General features: G+C 44.3%; 1 protein-coding gene across 1 annotated transcript in view; it reads left to right on the top strand.

The window, feature by feature from the left end:
* Window positions 1–17648, top strand: part of VAT1L (vesicle amine transport 1 like) — a 78068-nt gene that overhangs the window by 37575 nt on the left and 22845 nt on the right. Inside the window, exons 4-6 of the mRNA XM_066582539.1 lie at window positions 1960–2102; window positions 10241–10344; window positions 17498–17553. Coding sequence (XP_066438636.1) covers window positions 1960–2102; window positions 10241–10344; window positions 17498–17553 — 303 coding nt within the window. The remainder of the gene's footprint in view (window positions 1–1959; window positions 2103–10240; window positions 10345–17497; window positions 17554–17648) is intronic.

The following is a 17648-nucleotide window of genomic DNA, read 5'->3' on the forward strand; positions in this document are numbered from 1 at the left end:
CGTAATACAATTTACGAGGCTATCTCTTGTGGGTGATAACGCTTCAGCATGCCAGGGCTATTAGGCGGAAGCAACAATCCTATTTCATTGGCTGTAGGGCATAATTATACGTCACTTCTACACACTCATTTATACTGATTGCTTCTACGAATATCCCTGCAGTTTGATTGGCAGGGAAACTGGCACAAAATGATATTTTCACAGTTATAAGCCCTCCTACACATGGCTGTATTACAGGTCCGTATTATGGCACCCATAGAAAACGGTGAGCCCACGATGAACTAAATTAGGTTGCAATATATCCCAAACAGTCAGTGTTCTTTGGTTTCCTCATTAACCCCTTGAGTGGCACGCCCGGAAAATTTCCGGGACGAGCTCCACTGCCCATAGTGATATACCCCGGAAGATGTCGGGGCTATGTATCACTATGGGAGCTGCAGAGCACAATGCCACAAGCTGTGACAGTGTGCTCTGCCTGCACAGACCCACAGAGAACAAAGCAAGGGCTTTGAAAAACCAGCAGAAGATATTGCCGGCATATCGGCAATGTCCTGCTTTGTTTACAAGTTGCCATAGAGACCATCGGCTTGTCAGAAGCAAGCCGATGGTCTCTGTGGCAGGGAGAGCTGGTGCTTGTCTGTCAGAGGACAGGTAGGTACTAGCTCTTACAGCAGAGATCAGAGAAAACCTCCGATCTCTGCTGTGTTAACCCTTTACATGCTGCAGTCTATGTGACTGCAGCATGTAAAGGGCTGTCACTGCAGCATGTAAAGGGCTGTCACCATCGGACCCCCGGAATGTGATCAGGGGTCCTGATGGGTCCCTGTGGAAGTCCCCTAAAGGGACAAAAATTAAAAAAAAAAAAAAAAAAGTTACAAAATTATTAAAAAAATAATAAAAACACTTGTCTCCCTTTACTTTGTAAAAAAATCAAAAATACAATCACACATGTTGTATCCATGCGTCGTAATGACCCAGAGAAGGAAGTTAATACATTATTTAACCCCTTAATGACATGGCCCCTTTTTTTCTTTTTTCCCCGTTTTTTTTTCCTCCCCCCTGTTTAAAAAATCACAACTTGTCCCGCAAAAAACAAGCCCTCACATGGCCATGTCAATGGAAAAATGAAAAAGTTATGGCTCTTGAGACGCAACTGCAAAATTAGTTGAAATTCAATGATTAGACCATTTTAAAAAACCTGCCCTGGTGGGCACGACAGGGTGGTAGGAAACCCGCCACTCAAGGGGTTAAAGCAACCCTCCAGGCCCTGGACAAACCAAGATGCTTGCACAGCAACCCTATATTTTGGGGACAGAAATTCTGTTCCATTACCCGAGGGTGTAGAAGATACTCTTAATCTTCCCTAGTTTCTGCTAGTTCCAGGTCATCAAGTTGGACGCTACCATTTTCTAACTGCACTATGCTGTGCTCTATGATTGGCCATTGTAAATCTGTCCTTTTGGACATGTGATCCGGACGAAGTGCTTAGCGTCCGGCTCGAATGTAATACACTGCAATACTGCTTGTTGAGATTTGCTGATGTATTTAATCAAGAGCTAACTAAATGTTTGCCCCAAATCTAGGTTAGGACAGGAATGGACTGCAGAGGGATCAGCCCTATTCTCATTTGCACAAGGAAAGGCTAGAAGCAATGGGATGAAACTGAAAGGGAGGAGACACAAATTAGATATTAGACAGTGAGGGCGTTCAGTGAGTGGAACAGGTTGCCACGGGAGGTGGTGAGTTCTCCTTCAATGGAAGTGTTCAAACAAAGGCTGGACAAATATCTGTCTGGGATGATTTAGTGAATCCTGCACTGAGCAGGGGGTCGGACCTGATGACCCTGGAGGTCCATTCCAACTCTACCATTCTATGGTTTTATGACTTCAGAAGCGACTAGCAGCTGCATGTATATGCAAAATATTCTCTTAACACAATGTATTTATGTAATATTTTCAGGGACAAGCAGTAGCTCAACTCTGCTCAACCGTACCCAACGTCACAGTGTTTGGAACTGCTTCTGCCTTCAAACACGAGGCTATTAAAAACTCTCTTAATCACCTCTTCGACAGGAATGCAGATTACGTACAAGAAGTCAAAAAGTAAGTTGTTGTTTCCATGAAAATCCTAAGCAGGTCGCACTGTGCTCCATCCAGTTACTATATAGCTATTTCATGGTTTTAGCAAGTCACTCGCTAAAGCTTAACTCCAAAATGTCCCACATTTAAAAGGACAGTCCCTACTTTTGACCCAAACAGAAAGTATATGCCTGCTTTCCAAATGCATACTTTACTCCAGAAATACAAGAACAGCTCCAAGTCGGCCGGAACGGGAGGCGCTATTATAGAACAGCTCTCCTTTCCAGCTAATAGCGAGGTTTCTGCCGTTCTATGGCATCCATATGTCCTAATAGGGCACATGTACAGGGTTAACCTCTTGGGACAACTCCTCCTAAGACTGACTTTTACCACTTTAACTATAGGATAGGTGATAAAAGCCTGAGATCTCCGTGATCTTGAAAACAAGGGTCTCATGCCCCTTTACACTTGGATTGATGTGACTATTGAATGGAATGGCAGCAAAGCATGCTAGTTCCATTCATTTCAGTGTGGCTGTGGGGACTAGCTGGGTATTAGTGCTCGATTGCCTCTCCATTCAAGTTCCTTCTGGGCCCACAATGTGAAGAGGGAAATATGGGACCCCCGTTCTCTGTTCGGTGGGATTCTCAGCAGTAAAATCCCCACCAATCAGACGTTTATGACCTATCCTGTAATTGGGTAATAAAAGTCAATCTTGGGAATGCCCCTTAAATCCTTAAACACCCAGCAAGCGGCACATAATCCTATCAGGAACAACGATCCCCCTACCATGTGATTGACAACCACCCCAATATATACTGAAGCTGGGTGCGGAGCTCAATGATTAGCGTCTGTATCCTCCAACCTAGGAAAGGGGCAACATCTGAATAGGTTTTCTGATAGATTTCTATAAAATTAGTGTCAATGTGCCAATAAAGTAAAGTGGAAATTAGACTGTGAGCCCTATAGTATAGAGGATGCGGATTGGTACGAGTGAGGTAATAAATAATATAATAGGACATCTCATCTGGGAATTTGCCCACAGATGATGAAAAAGATTATTCTAGCACTGGATTCCATAAGCAGACTCCCTTGTGAGACTGCCTGAGATTTGCTTACATCAAGGGGGTTGTCAATCACACTAGATGGGGGACGCCAGCCACACAGGTCCTAATTTCCTAATTTGGTTACTCGAGGAAAATATTTCACTCGCTATATACAGAGGAGAGGCTTGACTATTTTTTACAACTTAATAGCCCATACAGGAGCCGTATTCTGGTATCGTACCCGCTGCTTGGGGGGTTAAGGTAAAAAAGTAAATTGACGTTTTTTTGAGTATACGAGATAACGTCTTATCTTAATAGAGCATGGCTTATGTGAATAGTATGAGTACATACTGCTTGTAATTCACTGATTTTTACATTTGGTCTCTGCTTGGATGTAGTGGCAACCTTAAAAAAGACTTGTCATGTCCCTAATCAGCAAGGTAGGCTGCATAGCTTTACATACAGAGCCAGCATTCTGTCTAGGTCTCCGCTGCTCAGTGTCAATCCAACGCAATGTCATCCATTGAAACCAGCCACCTGATAGGATGTTGGATTCCATATGTAACAGGAGCCGGTGCAGGGGAATAAGGGGGGAGGTACAAGACGCAAAGAAAAATGACAGCGGGATGTGGCTTTAATTGCATTCCACGTCCTCTTTAACTAGTGACATAGGAGTCAGTTGGGGGCTCACAGAAACTGCCCGCTAACCACTGAACTAAGTGCCCGAGTTATAAGCTTCTACTAACTTCTCATCTGTTCACCCAGCGAGGCTAATGGCTTTCCTTATTTTCTGATTACAGATTTTTAAAAATTATTTTCTCCATACATGACTATGAAGGCGGCCATCTTGCCTTTGCTGCTCTTAACAGCATTTAGAGATATGCTTTACAGCACCATCATCAGCAATAGGCACATTGGACAGTAAAGGACTTAGTTGACTTTTATGGGAGAGCATTGTGAGCATGCTTTGTTATATGTGTACAGGTCATTGTGCAGGGAGGGGGAGGAGGTGAGCCTGTCTTATCTACATGCCTCTCATGATAGTCCTGCCTTTGATGATAATGAGATGACTGTTAAAATGCTTTCTCTTCAGAACAGAAGTGTCGAACCCTAATTAAGCTTAGTAATCAGTGTGTAAACTGCAGGACTTCAGGATATATTTTAATTTAGATTGTGACATCAAAGAGTAATAAAAAAAACATTAAAAGTATGTCAATATGTAACTGACAATAGGTAATTTTCTGAAGACACATTCCCTTTTAAAGGGGTTTTTCTGCAAAATACTATTTATGACCTATCATCAGGATAGATCATCAATGGTTGATCGGCTGGGGTCCGTCGCTTGGGAACCTGACCGATCATCTGAGTGGGCATATGCTGTCAGCAACACAAATACACAGAGGTCGGTGCAGAAGCTTTTGCGCCGTCCTCCGTGTAGTGACCGGCGCTTGTAACTACAGGCACGGCTCTCCTTAAAATCAGTGGGAGCCGTGCATACAGTTACAAGCGCTGCCCACTACATGGGAGGTCGGAGCGGAAACCTCCACGCCAACCTCCTTACAGTGGCTGTCGCTTGTAACTGCAGGCATAGCTCCCAAATATTTTCCCGCACGGTCACTTTGCCACGCCGCGTATATATTCTGTCCTTAAACAATATAACTGCGTTGATTATGCGCACATAGAGAACAATGGGCTCTCTGGCAGGTAATACACCACTAAATAGCAGAACATGCGGCTTTCATTTTTGCACTTGTGTATTAGGCAATGCCTACTCACTAATGTGAGCAAAACAGTGAAGGCAATGTATTTGATTGTTTGCAAATTCCCACGTATCACATGCACATACAGCGCATGCTGCAAACAGATATTCATGCAGTAAAGGAAATGAGTCCTGTTTGAAAAGTTTATGTCAAGGGCCTAGATCGGGTATGTAAAGTCGTTTTGCAGCTGTATACATCCTGGTCCCCTATATATTAGGACATGTACTATGGGTGCATTGTGTAGTCATGTCTGGGTCCCCTATATATTAGGACAAGTACTAAGAATGCACTGTGTAGTCATGTCTGGGTCCCCCTATACATTAGGACAAGTACTAAGGGTGCACTGTGTAGCCATGTCTGGGTCCCCCTATATATTAGGACAAGTACTAAGGGTGCACTGTCTAGCCATGCCTGGGTCCCCTATATAGTAGGACAAGTACTAAGGGTGCACTGTGTAGCCATGTCTGGGTCCCCCTATATATTAGGACAAGTACTAAGGGTGCACTGTCTAGCCATGCCTGGGTCCCCTATATATTAGGACAAGTACTAAGGGTGCATTGTGTAGCCATGTCTGGGTGCACTATATATTAGGCCAAGTACTAAGGGTGCACTGTGTAGCCATGTCTGGTCTCCTATATATTAGGACAAGTACTAAGGGTGCACTGTGTAGTCATGTCTGGGTCCCTATATATTAGGACAATTACTAAGGGTACACTGTGTAGCCATGTCTGGGCCACTATATATTAGGACAAGTACTAAGGGTGCACTGTGTAGCCATGTCTGGGTCCCCTATATATTAGGACAAGTACTAAGGGTGCACTGTGTAGTCATGTCTGGGTCCCCCTATATATTAGGACAAGTACTAAGGGTGCACTGTGTAGCCATGTCTGGGTCCCCTATATATTAGGACAAGTACTAAGGGTGCACTGTGTAGTCATGTCTGGGTCCCCCTATATATTAGGACAAGTACTAAGGGTGCACTGTGTAGCCATGTCTGGGTCCCCTATATATTAGGACAAGTACTAAGGGTGCACTGTGTAGCCATGTCTGGGTCCCCCTATATATTATAACAAGTACTAAGGGTGCACTGTGTAGTCATGTCTGGGTCCCCCTATACATTAGTACAAGTACTAAGGGTGCAGTGTCTAGCCATGCCTGGGTCCCCTATATAGTAGGACAAGTACTAAGGGGGCACTGTGTAGCCATGTCTGGGTCCCCCTATATATTAGGACAAGTACTAAGGGTGCACTGTCTAGCCATGCCTGGGTCCCCTATATATTAGGACAAGTACTAAGGGTGCATTGTGTAGCCATGTCTGGGTGCACTATATATTAGGCCAAGTACTAAGGGTGCACTGTGTAGCCATGTCTGGGTCCCCCTATATATTATAACAAGTACTAAGGGTGCACTGTGTAGTCATGTCTGGGTCCCCCTATACATTAGTACAAGTACTAAGGGTGCAGTGTCTAGCCATGCCTGGGTCCCCTATATAGTAGGACAAGTACTAAGGGGGCACTGTGTAGCCATGTCTGAGTCCCCCTATACATTAGGACAAGTACTAAGGGTGCAGTGTCTAGCCATGCCTGGGTACCCTATATAGTAGGACAAGTACTAAGGGTGCACTGTGTAGCCATGTCTGGGTGCACTATATATTAGGCCAAGTACTAAGGGTGCAGTGTCTAGCCATGCCTGGGTCCCCTATATATTAGGACAAGTACTAAGAGTGCACTGTGTAGCCATGTCTGGGTCCCCCTATATATTATAACAAGTACTAAGGGTGCACTGTGTAGCCATGCCTACGTTCCCCTATATATTATAACAAGTGCTAAGGGTGCACTGTGTAGCCATGCCTGGGTCCCCTATATATTAGGACAAGTACTAAGGGTGCACTGTGTAGCCATGTCTGGGCTCCTATATATTAGGACAAGTACTAAGGGTGCAGTGTGTAGCCATGTCTGGGTCCCCCTATATATTAGGACAAGTGCTAAGGGTGCACTGTGTAGCCCTGTCTGGGTCCCCCTATATATTAGGACAAGTACTAAGGGTGCACTGTGTAGCCATGTCTGGTTCCCCATATATAGTAGGACAAGTACGGTACTAAGGGTGCACTGTGTAGCCATGTCTGGGTCCCCTATATTTTAGGACAAGTACTAAGGGTGCACTGTGTAGCCATGCCTGCGTCCCCCTATATATTAGAACAAGTACGGTACTAACGGTGCACTGTGTAGCCATGCCTGCATCCCCCTATATATTAGGACAAGTACTAAGGGTGCACTGTGTAGTCATGCCTGCGTCCCCCTATATATTATAACAAGTACTAAGGGTGCACTGTGTAGCCATGCCTGCGTCCCCCTATATATTAGGACAAGTACTAAGGGTGCACTGTGTAGCCATGTCTGCGTCCCCCCATATATTAGGACAAGTACTAAGGGTGCACTGTGTAGTCATGCCTGCGTCCCCCTATATATTATAACAAGTACTAAGGGTGCACTGTGTAGTCATGTCTGGGTCCCCCTATATTAGGACAAGTACTAAGGGTGCACTGTGTAGTCATGCCTGCATCCCCCTGTATATTATAACAAGTACTAAGGCGCACTGTGTAGCCATGCATGGGTCCCCCTATATATTAGGACAAGTACTAAGGGTGCACTGTGTAGCCATGTCTGGGTGCCCCTATATATTAGGACAAGTACTAAGGGTGCACTGTGTAGCCATGTCTGGGTCCCCCTATATATTAGGACAAGTACTAAGGATGCACTGTGTAGCCATGCCTGGGTCCCCTATATATTAGGACAAGTACTAAGGGTGCACTGTGTAGCCATGTCTGGGTTCCCCTATATATTAGGACAAGTACGGTACTAAGGGTGCACTGCGTAGGCATGTCTGGGTCCCCCTATATATTATAACAAGTACTAAGGGTGCACTGTGTAGTCATGTCTGGGTCCCCCTATATATTATAACAAGTACTAAGGGTGCACTGTGTAGCCATGTCTGGGTCCCCTATATTTCAGGAGAATAAAGTTGCTTGACCCATTTGGCACTCCAAAAATAAGTATATGACTTAGTGGCATCGTGTATACATGCCGCTCCGTTTTGTTGTTACCTTGACAATCTTTATCTACAATTGAAATAACCACATGCATTGTTTCCTCCTCTCTGGATTGCTGATTGGAGAGGAAGGAAGGTGACCCCCATTCTCCCAATAGGTGGGAGTCCTGAAAGTGGAACTTATTTCAATATATTATGGCAAATACTTAGGGTAAACCATAAATTGCTCAGATGGGAATACCCGTGTGGCCCTTAGAAGTGGTTCAGTATGGCAATGTGCTCCTCAGAGCAGAAAAGGTTTTGCATTGGAGCTGAAGAGCTTCGAGTTACCCCTCTGGAATCCTATGTATGTTTTCACCCTAATGAGGGTGCCGAAAATCTAGCAAATATTATAAACTAGCAGAATTACCCGGCGTCACGCAGGTGTATTTTGGGTAACTGTTATTTGGGTATGTGGTTAAAACTTAGTTTGTTACTCATGTGAAGCCAACATAATATAGTACAGTCCATTCACAGCAAGGAAAGAAAAATGGCTGGGTTGTTAAGTGCAGAAATTGGAAGTTGCATCCCGAGGAGATTTTAATTAATTGAGTGGTCCAGTTACTGGACAACCCCTATTTCAATAGGATCCTCTGTATTAAAATAATAAATTGAACTATACCTCCCCTTCCGGGGCTGCCAGGATCTAGATTAAGTCCTGCTGTGCTCCCCCAGTGATTACTGTGACAGGTGATGTCACAAGAAATCAGGAGGCCCCTGCCGCCAATGAGAGATAAACGGCGTCACTAATCATTATTTTGGCATTAGCACTCACATCCTGGGCGCCTTGATGCCAGTAGTTCAGGAACGTGATGTTGCTACATCTCATTGGCTGTAGCTGTCACCTAATTTCATATGACATCATCTGTCACAACAATCACCGGGACCACAGCGGGGCTGTAGCCCTGTATTCTAGCGGCCACAAAAGGGAGAGTATGGTTCTCTTTATTATTTTAATACAGGGGGCCCTATTGAAAGGGGTTTGTCCAGTAAGTGGACAACCCATTTAATATTTGCATTTATATTTTGCAAATATGTTAAGAACAGTAGCTCCTAAGGTGCCAAAACCTGGTCTCAACCTTTCCGAAGTGCCTGATTTGCATATGTGGCAAATTTGCTACAGATTGGTCCATTTGTTCCTACCTGCCTGTATACCCGAATTAACAATTAACCTAAGATTTATAACCTATAATATCCTTCCTCTCCAGAAAGACATCAAGTCCCCTTTTAAACTCCTCTAAGGATTTTGCCATCACCACTTCCTCAGGCAGAGAGTTCCACAGTCTAACTGCTCTTACAGTAAAGAACCCTTTTCATGTTGGTGATGAAACCTGCTTTCCTCTAGACGTAGCGGATGCCCTCTTGTTACCGTTGTAGTCCTCGGTGTAAACAGATCCTGGGAGAGATCCTTGTATCGTCCCCTCATATAATTATACATAGTTATTTGATCACCCCTTAGCCTTCTTTTTTCCAGGGTAAATAATCCCAATTGGGATAGCCTCTCTGGGTATTCCAGTCCCGTCATTCCATGTATTAGTTTAGTTGCTCTTCTTTGAACCCCCTCCAGTACTGTAACATCTTTCCTGAGCACCGGTGACCAGAACTGTACGCAATATTCCATGTGGGGCCTGACAAGTGCCTTATATAATGGAAGGATAATGTTCTCGTCCTTCGCCCCTATACCTCTTTTAATACACCCCAGGACTTTATTTGCCTTTGCTGCAGCTGACTGGCATTGGTTACTCCAGTTTAGTCTACTATCCACTAGTACCCCCAGGTCCTTTTCCATATCACTTTTCCCTAGTGGTACCCCATTAAGTGAATATTGGTGACATCCGTTTTTGCTGCCCATGTACATAGTCTTACATTTTTCAATATTGAACTTCATTTGCCATTTTTTTTGGCCAAGCCCCCAGCTTATCTAGGTCCTTTTGTAGCTGTACATTGTCTTCCGTTGCATTGATTATATTGTATAATATTGTGTATATATTTAAGATATTAGTAATAGCTACAGTAGACATCAATAAAGGTTATTTTGTACAACCTGCAGACTGAGGGTCTCAAGTGTCCTATGATGCTTTAGTGTGTGGTCCAACTCTACAAAAGTGGTAATCACAAAGTGTATAACAGACATTGTGGTTCTTCATGTGTTTATATAAGATCAGAATAACTACACAGTAAATCAGAAATCTGTAGCATATGTGATATTTCCCAAAATATTTTATACAATGTGAAGTAGAGATGTAAATGTTCTGTTCATGCTTTCCAGAATCTCAGCAGAGGGAGTGGACATCGTCCTGGATTGTCTATGTGGAGAAAACACTGGGAAAGGAATTGGCCTCCTGAAACCGCTGGGAACGTATATTTTATATGGTAGGTGGGATGTTTCTACTGTAAATCTCATATTGGCCATCAACCACTTCAGTGTGGGAAGAGGCTGACTATAGAGGTCTTCAAAGCGATGTCGGACAGGAACAAAGATCCCTACTATATCTACAGCTCAGAGAACCCTAAATACATACTTGTGAGGGATATTAGCAGTTAATTTTATAAATTGCACTTTTGCAAACTGAATGCTATAAATTTAGTGCAGATTGTTAATTTAGCTGTTCTTTTTGCTGGTACACGGATCCAACTCGCGGGACTTAGCTCCGCCCCACCTCTGCACTGCTCCCGACTCTTCCAGCCTCCTCCACTTGCAGAGAGGGACGCCGTATATCGGCCGATGTGAATACCCGGCCGACATACGTTCCTCTGAATACGCCCTCAGAGTAGTAATACATTAAAAAAAACCTTTATTCTGTGCCTCAGTACAAATATGACAGCACCAAAGTTATAAAGTTAACATGTTATTATTTTTGCTAAAAATAAAACCTAAAAAACAATGGTGCTATTGTGATGTTTTTTTTATTTTTCGCCCCACTTAAAAACATTTAAAACTTTTTCAATACATTATATGGTACATTAAATAGTACTATTAAAAAATACAGCGCAGTGTGCAAAAATCAAGCCTTTACGTGTCTGTATAGACAGAAAAAAAGTTATATCTTTTGAAAAGAGGGCAAGAAAAAAATGAAAAGGAAAATTTGAGAACTTGTTTGTCATGTTATAGTGTTAAAGACAAAATATAGCCTCTAGTGCAGCTATCCAGGGCTTCTGTAAAATACTCTAATGTAGTGGGGTCAGTCGCAGTGGCTTTTCCTCTTTAACCCCTTTAGTGGCACACCCGGAAAATCTCCGGGGCTTGCTGCACTGACCATGCAGTTAAACCCTGGAAGATTTCCATGGACAGCTCCAGTGCTGAAATGTGCAGAGCACTGAGCTGTCATCTAAAATCTTCCGGGGTTTTTACTGCATACTCAGTGCAGCAAGCTTCAGAGATTTCCCTGCCATAATATTGTAATAATAAACCTACCACTGAAGGGGTTAAATCATCCCATATCCAGTCTTCTCTAAATACAATATATTAATATTCATATACGAAAATACAGACACACCACCCACTAAGTGATATTATATTGCTACCTGGGAATGGCTTTTAATTAACAGTGTATTAATTTCCAGTTATCACTGCATGTGTGTCACATATATTTTTGTTCCTTTCATTAACTACCTCATTGCCAGGAGCCTTGAGCAGAGTTACTTTCTATGCCAGTCAGCATGCAATAAACTCCCCACCATGCACGACTTTGTTACTGCTAAATCTCTAAATCTGATAGCTCTTACAGAAACGTGGATATAGCAGTCTGACCCGGCTTCCCCTGCTGCATTGTCTATAACGGCCTGCAGTTCTCCTATACTCAAAGACCGGAAAACAGGCGAGGGGGAGGATTAGGTGCTCTTCTCTCCCCGCAATGCACCTTCCGTGTCATCCTTCCGGTACCCTCACTCACTTTTCCATCATTTGAGGTACATACGCTACGACTTTTCCGTCCGCTGTCCATGCGAGTAGCAGTCATCTACCGCCCCTCAGGTGCTCCTCGCCAGTTTCTGGATCATTTTGCCGCCTGGCTCCCCCACTTCCTTTCCTGTGGAATTCCAAACCTCATCTTAGTCGACTTTAACATCCCCACCAATGACCCCATCTCCCTATCTGCCTCTCACCTTCTATCGCTCACCTCCTCCATTGGTCACTCATAACTCAGCCTCTCCCACTCATAAGGATGGCAATACTCTTGATCTGGTCTTCCTACGTCTCTGCTCTGCTTCCCACTTCACTAACTCCCCTCTTCTGCTCTCTGACCGTAACCTCCTCTCTTTCTCTGTCAAGCTTCCTAGCATGTCCCCAGACCCTCCTACCTCCTGTATGTACAGGAACCTTCAGGCCATTCACAACCAGTACTTTGCTGTGTCTTAACAGTATTTTATGTCCCCCATCTCTCTCCTCTCGTGCCCCAACCTGGCTGCTGCACATTACAGCACCACTCTTAAACATGCCCTGGATGAAGCGGCACCCTCCGTGAACCAAGCCATCCGATCCAGACCTCAGCAACCATGGCTCACGCCTCAAACACGTTTCATCCGGCAGTGCTCTAGATGTACTGAACGGCTGTGGAAAAAGTCGCAAAGGACTTTCTCCACTACAAATTCATTTTCAGAACCTACAACTTAGCCCTCCACCATGCCAAACAAGTCTACTTCACCTCTCTCGTCTCCTCACTATCCCATAACCCTAAACAACTCTTTGACACTTTTCACTCCCTTCTCAGCCCTAAATTGCAGCCCCCAGTGACGGATCTCAGTACTGAAAAGCTGGCTGCTTACTTCAAAAAGAAAAGCCACGACATCCAACAGGAAATAACCTCCCAATACCAGACTAGCCCCGACTGTAGTCTCGTCAGTACTGCATCTTGCTTCTGCTCACTGTCTGTACTCATAACCAACAACAGAGAAAGAAGTCTCCAGATTGCTTTCCTCTGCTCGCTCCACCACCTGCTCTAGCGACCCTTTCCCCTCACACCTCCAGCAGTCCCTCTCCCCGGTGATCATATCCCATCTCACCACTATATGCAACTTCTCTCTGATCTCTGGCATTTTTCCCTCCTTTTTCAAACACGCCATCATATCCCCAGTGCTAGAGAAACCGACTCTTCAGTCGACTGACGCTGCCAACTACCGACCCACCTCAAATCTCCCCTTCATCTCCAAACTACTAGAATGCATAGTTTTCTCCCGCCCTATAAGCTATTTATCAGAAAACTCTCTTCTCGACCCCCTACAGTCCGGCTTCCGCTCCCTACACTCGACAGAAACCGCCCTTACAAAGGTGTCAAACGACCTCCTGACAACCAAATCAAGGGGCAATTACTTCCTACTAATCCTACTTGACCTCTCCGCAGCATTTGACACTGTTGACCACAAACTCCTCAGTATGCGTCACTCCATCGGCCGAAAGGACACTGCTCTCTCCTGGTTCTCTTCCTACCTATCTGACCGCTCATTCAGGGTCTCCTTTGCTGGCTCTACCTCCCCTCCTCTTTTCCTTGCTGTCGGGCTTCCCTAGGGCTTGGTCCTCGGCCTTCTCCTTTTTAACATTTACACAGCCCCTATTGGACAAACCATCAGATTTGGCCTCCAATATCAACTCTAAGCTGACGACACCCAGTTATATACCTCTTCCCATGACCTCTCTGCACCTTTCCTCCAAAACATCACTGACTGTCTGCTGTCTCTAACACTATGTCCTCTCTCTACCTAAAACTGAACCTCTCAAAAACTGACTTACTGGTGTTTCCACCTCTACTAACCGACCTCATCCTGACATCTGCATCTCAGTGTGTGGTACCACCATAACTCCCCTCATGCCCACTGCTTTGGGGTTATATTCGACTCTGATGTTTCGTTTACCCCCTACATCCAATCTCTGGCCCAAACGTGTCACCTGCACCTCAAGAACATTGCAAGAATCCACCCTTTTCTCACTGTGGACACACTAAAAACTCTCACTGTTGCCTTCATTCAGTCCCGGCTTGATTATTGCAACTCATTGCTGATCGGCCTTCCCTTCACCAGATTCTCCCATCTCAAATTCATCCTAAATGCGGCAGCCAGGCTCATCTTCCTGTCCAGCTGCTACTTGTACGCCTCTGCCCTGTGCCATTCACTGCATTGCTTGCCCATCAAATACAGAAACCAATATAAACTCACTACCTTCATCCATAAATCTCTCCATAGCATCACGCCGCCCTACATTGCCTTCCTCATCTCTATCGACCACTCAGTCAACATCCTCCGCTTCGCTAATGAAATCAGACTCCGTGCCCCTTTAATTCGAACCTCTCATTCCCACCTCAAAGACTTCTCTAGAGCAGCACCAGTCCTCAGTAGCGTGCTACCCAAAACTATCCCGCCAATCCCTGACACAAAACTTCAGGCGTGCTCTAAAAATGCACCTGTGCAGGGAAGCCTACCATATCCCCTAAACCAGGGGTCCCCAACTCCAGTCCTCAGGGACCACCAACAGGTCATGTTTTCAGGATATCCTATGGTAAGAACACCTGTGGCAATGTCTGAGGCACCGACAATAATTACATCACCTGTGCAATACTGAGGAAATCCTAAAAACATGACCTGTTGGTGGTCCCTGAGGACTGGAGTTGGGGAACAGTGCCCTAAACGAAACCCCTCTTTACTCCGCCTGATAACATGCTCTCTGTCCTACCGAGTGCAATCCCTTCTAGCCACCATCAACCGCCCGCTGCAGTCATACCAATTCAGCCACTATACAGCTCAAGTCTGACCATTGTCTGTGTATAGCATCCCTCACTCTCCACCTCGCCATACAGTGCACATCTCCAGCCTCTTTACCTTCTGTATCACCCCATTAGTTGTAATATGGAAGCTTGTTGGAGCAGGACTCTGATTACTACATGTAACTGTGTTTTTTGTATTTTTGTCCCCCCCTGTTTTTGTAAGCACTGCAGAATATGTTGGCGCTATATAATTAAATATTAGTATTATGTGGCAAGTAGCACTGCAGCGAGAGGAGCAACGTGGCACTGACTGACATGGTCAGCCCGCAGAACAGTAGCGGAGGTCCTCTGTGACTTTAGATTTGGTTCAGAGATAATCCTGCAGTAGAGGACAAGCGATTTTGAAGGTTACAGCTTAAAATGCCCCTCTTAGGAGTATGGACATTGGGTAGGAGAAACACACGTCATTTTTCCTGAGTGGTCTCCAGTAACACACAACGACCTCTTGCAGGCGGTATTTCTGAAGTAAAGTAGTAGACTCAATAAAACCGGTGTGTAGTCGTACAAATCTGAGGCATGGACTGGCAGAATTTCTGTTCAACCAGCCATAATAACAAAGAAATGGGGAGAGGTGAGAGAGGTGCCAGTTCCAGACATTTATAGCATGTCCTGTAGATATAAGATTGTAATCTTAAAGCCTTAGTCAGATGACCATATATACGCAACTATTTAGCTGCATCCACAAATTGGGCAAAAACCACGACCGACTGAAGCATTGGAGGTCTAGTGCCTAGGGCGTCTAGTTGAGCGGTGGCGGTTGGGGGCAGCTTGAGGAGCGATAGAATTATTTTTCCAACCTACTATAGATGCAGACCCCTGCCTCCCACTGATCTACAGGGTGTAGTGCTAGTGGGGTCTTTCCTCTGTATTTCACAGTCAGTTGTCATTGTGGGAGAGGGCGACAAGAACTAGCTCTCCTTCTCCATTCTCCCCTCTCTGCAGTCCTAAGCCAGTACTTCACTGATTGGCGGTGAAGCCATGGTCTTTATGACTGACACTTGTACACTGAGTGGAATTACATGGTTATAAATTACATTTAGCTTTTGGAATAATGTTGGTGTCAGTATAAACTGCTACCTTGAAAGTTCTGTTCATTTTGTGATACCTTGCTACAGTATGGTGACTTGTTAAAGAGGGCCTGTCACAACGTAAAGTCACTGGCCGCATAGCTCTGTCAATAAGGCCTGTAGATTCTATCGCTGCTCTTTTTTTTTTCATACTCTACTCAGGATCCCCACTGTTAACGTCTCACATGCCACAATCAATGTTGAAAGTGGCATGTACAAGGTTAACCCTCTGCAATCCAATTTTGGATTCAGGGTTTCCTAGGGGGCTTTCTCTTTCTGCCATTATACAACGGCGCCGTCTGCTGGCTGGAGCCAGTACTGCAGTATGTGGCATGCTGGAGAGGCCCTCGACAACAGAGTGGCCAGTAATATACAGTAAGAATACCCTGCTGGACGTCTTCTGACATCGGAGCTGTACAGCCTTCAATCAGAATTTCTTCAGACGTTAGACATTGGATTGGAAAGGGTTACTATTAGAAAAGGCGCTCCCTCTGTGAAGTCATTAGCCCTCCACTATGAAATCATGCAGGGTCAACAGCTTGCAATGGCAACCAAATGCCAGTCAGTGTCCAGGTTTGCCATGACCTGTCATAGGCATAAATAATGATAATACACTGCAGTACAGAAGTACTTCAGTATAATTAAGATAGAGTTATGGAAGTACTACAGTGTATTATTTTAGCAAATTTTGAGGGACAGAAAAAAATGTTAAAAAAAATTAACATACTCAAAAAAATCCCCTTTTGCATATCTTGTTTGACAAAACAAAGGAATAGAAGTGATTAATAAAAAAAAAAAGGCCTATGGATCACCAAGTGGTACCATTAAAGTGCAACACTCCTCCCACAATAAAACCCTTCACACAGCATTGTTGCCGGAAACAAAAAGGTTAGGGGTTTTTGAATACAGAGATGGATTTAAATACGTCTCAAAAACTGAAAAATTATTTGGTTATTGAAGCCTAAAGTTGGCTGGTGATTAAGGGGTTAACCATGTGAATTTTATGAATTCTTTACGAAGTAATAAAGATATAAGATGTTTCAAATAATTCCGGTCTATTTATTATGTACATACGGACTTGGCATATTTCAGCCTTCGTTATCTTTTTGGCTTTTTATACTGTTGTACATTGGATAGTGTTTGTGACCAGTTAGACCGGCATCACGTAGGCGTATGCATATTTGCACGCGCATGAGCACCCCATTTTTGCGTAACAAACGTTGCTTTTCTTTGCGTGCATCGGCATATTTTACTGTACTTTTTGCACACGCAAGTCGTGTGCAATTGTGCAAAAAATGTGCACTGATGCTCTCAGCCATTGAAATGGCTAATTAGCCTAATGAGTTCAAAATGTTTTCTATGTCCTGCATAATTGTGCAGTGTTTTACATATCTCCTAGTAAATTGCTTGCACATTTGCACATCCCCATTGACTTCTATGCATTTAGGAAAATAGTGCATGCTGGAGGTATTTTTTGCAAGACCAAAAGGTGCAGGTAAAATACGCTTCTATGAACAAATCCTGAAATCTGCCTGAAATGAATAGGAATCTACCTATTCACTGCGTATTGCGTGCAGAAGTACGCCCGTGTGAGGATGGCCTTAGTGTTAAGTTCTGTAGCAGCAGGTGCTTTCTGCTACGCAGCTGTACTCTGTATTCTTCATTTACTGTATGGACATTCTTTCTTATATCTTTGTTTCTTTGCAGGTTCATCCAATATGGTGACCGGTGAAACAAAAAGCTTCTTCAGCTTTGCCAAATCAGTGAGTGTCAAATGTTACTTGTAATAGAATCTTAATATATAAAGGCAAAAGCCCTCACTGACTGACTGCAGTACTCACTCACTCACTGACTCGCC

This window comes from Eleutherodactylus coqui, chromosome 11 (genome assembly GCF_035609145.1).
Source record: "Eleutherodactylus coqui strain aEleCoq1 chromosome 11, aEleCoq1.hap1, whole genome shotgun sequence".
NCBI classification, from domain to species: domain Eukaryota; kingdom Metazoa; phylum Chordata; class Amphibia; order Anura; family Eleutherodactylidae; genus Eleutherodactylus; species Eleutherodactylus coqui.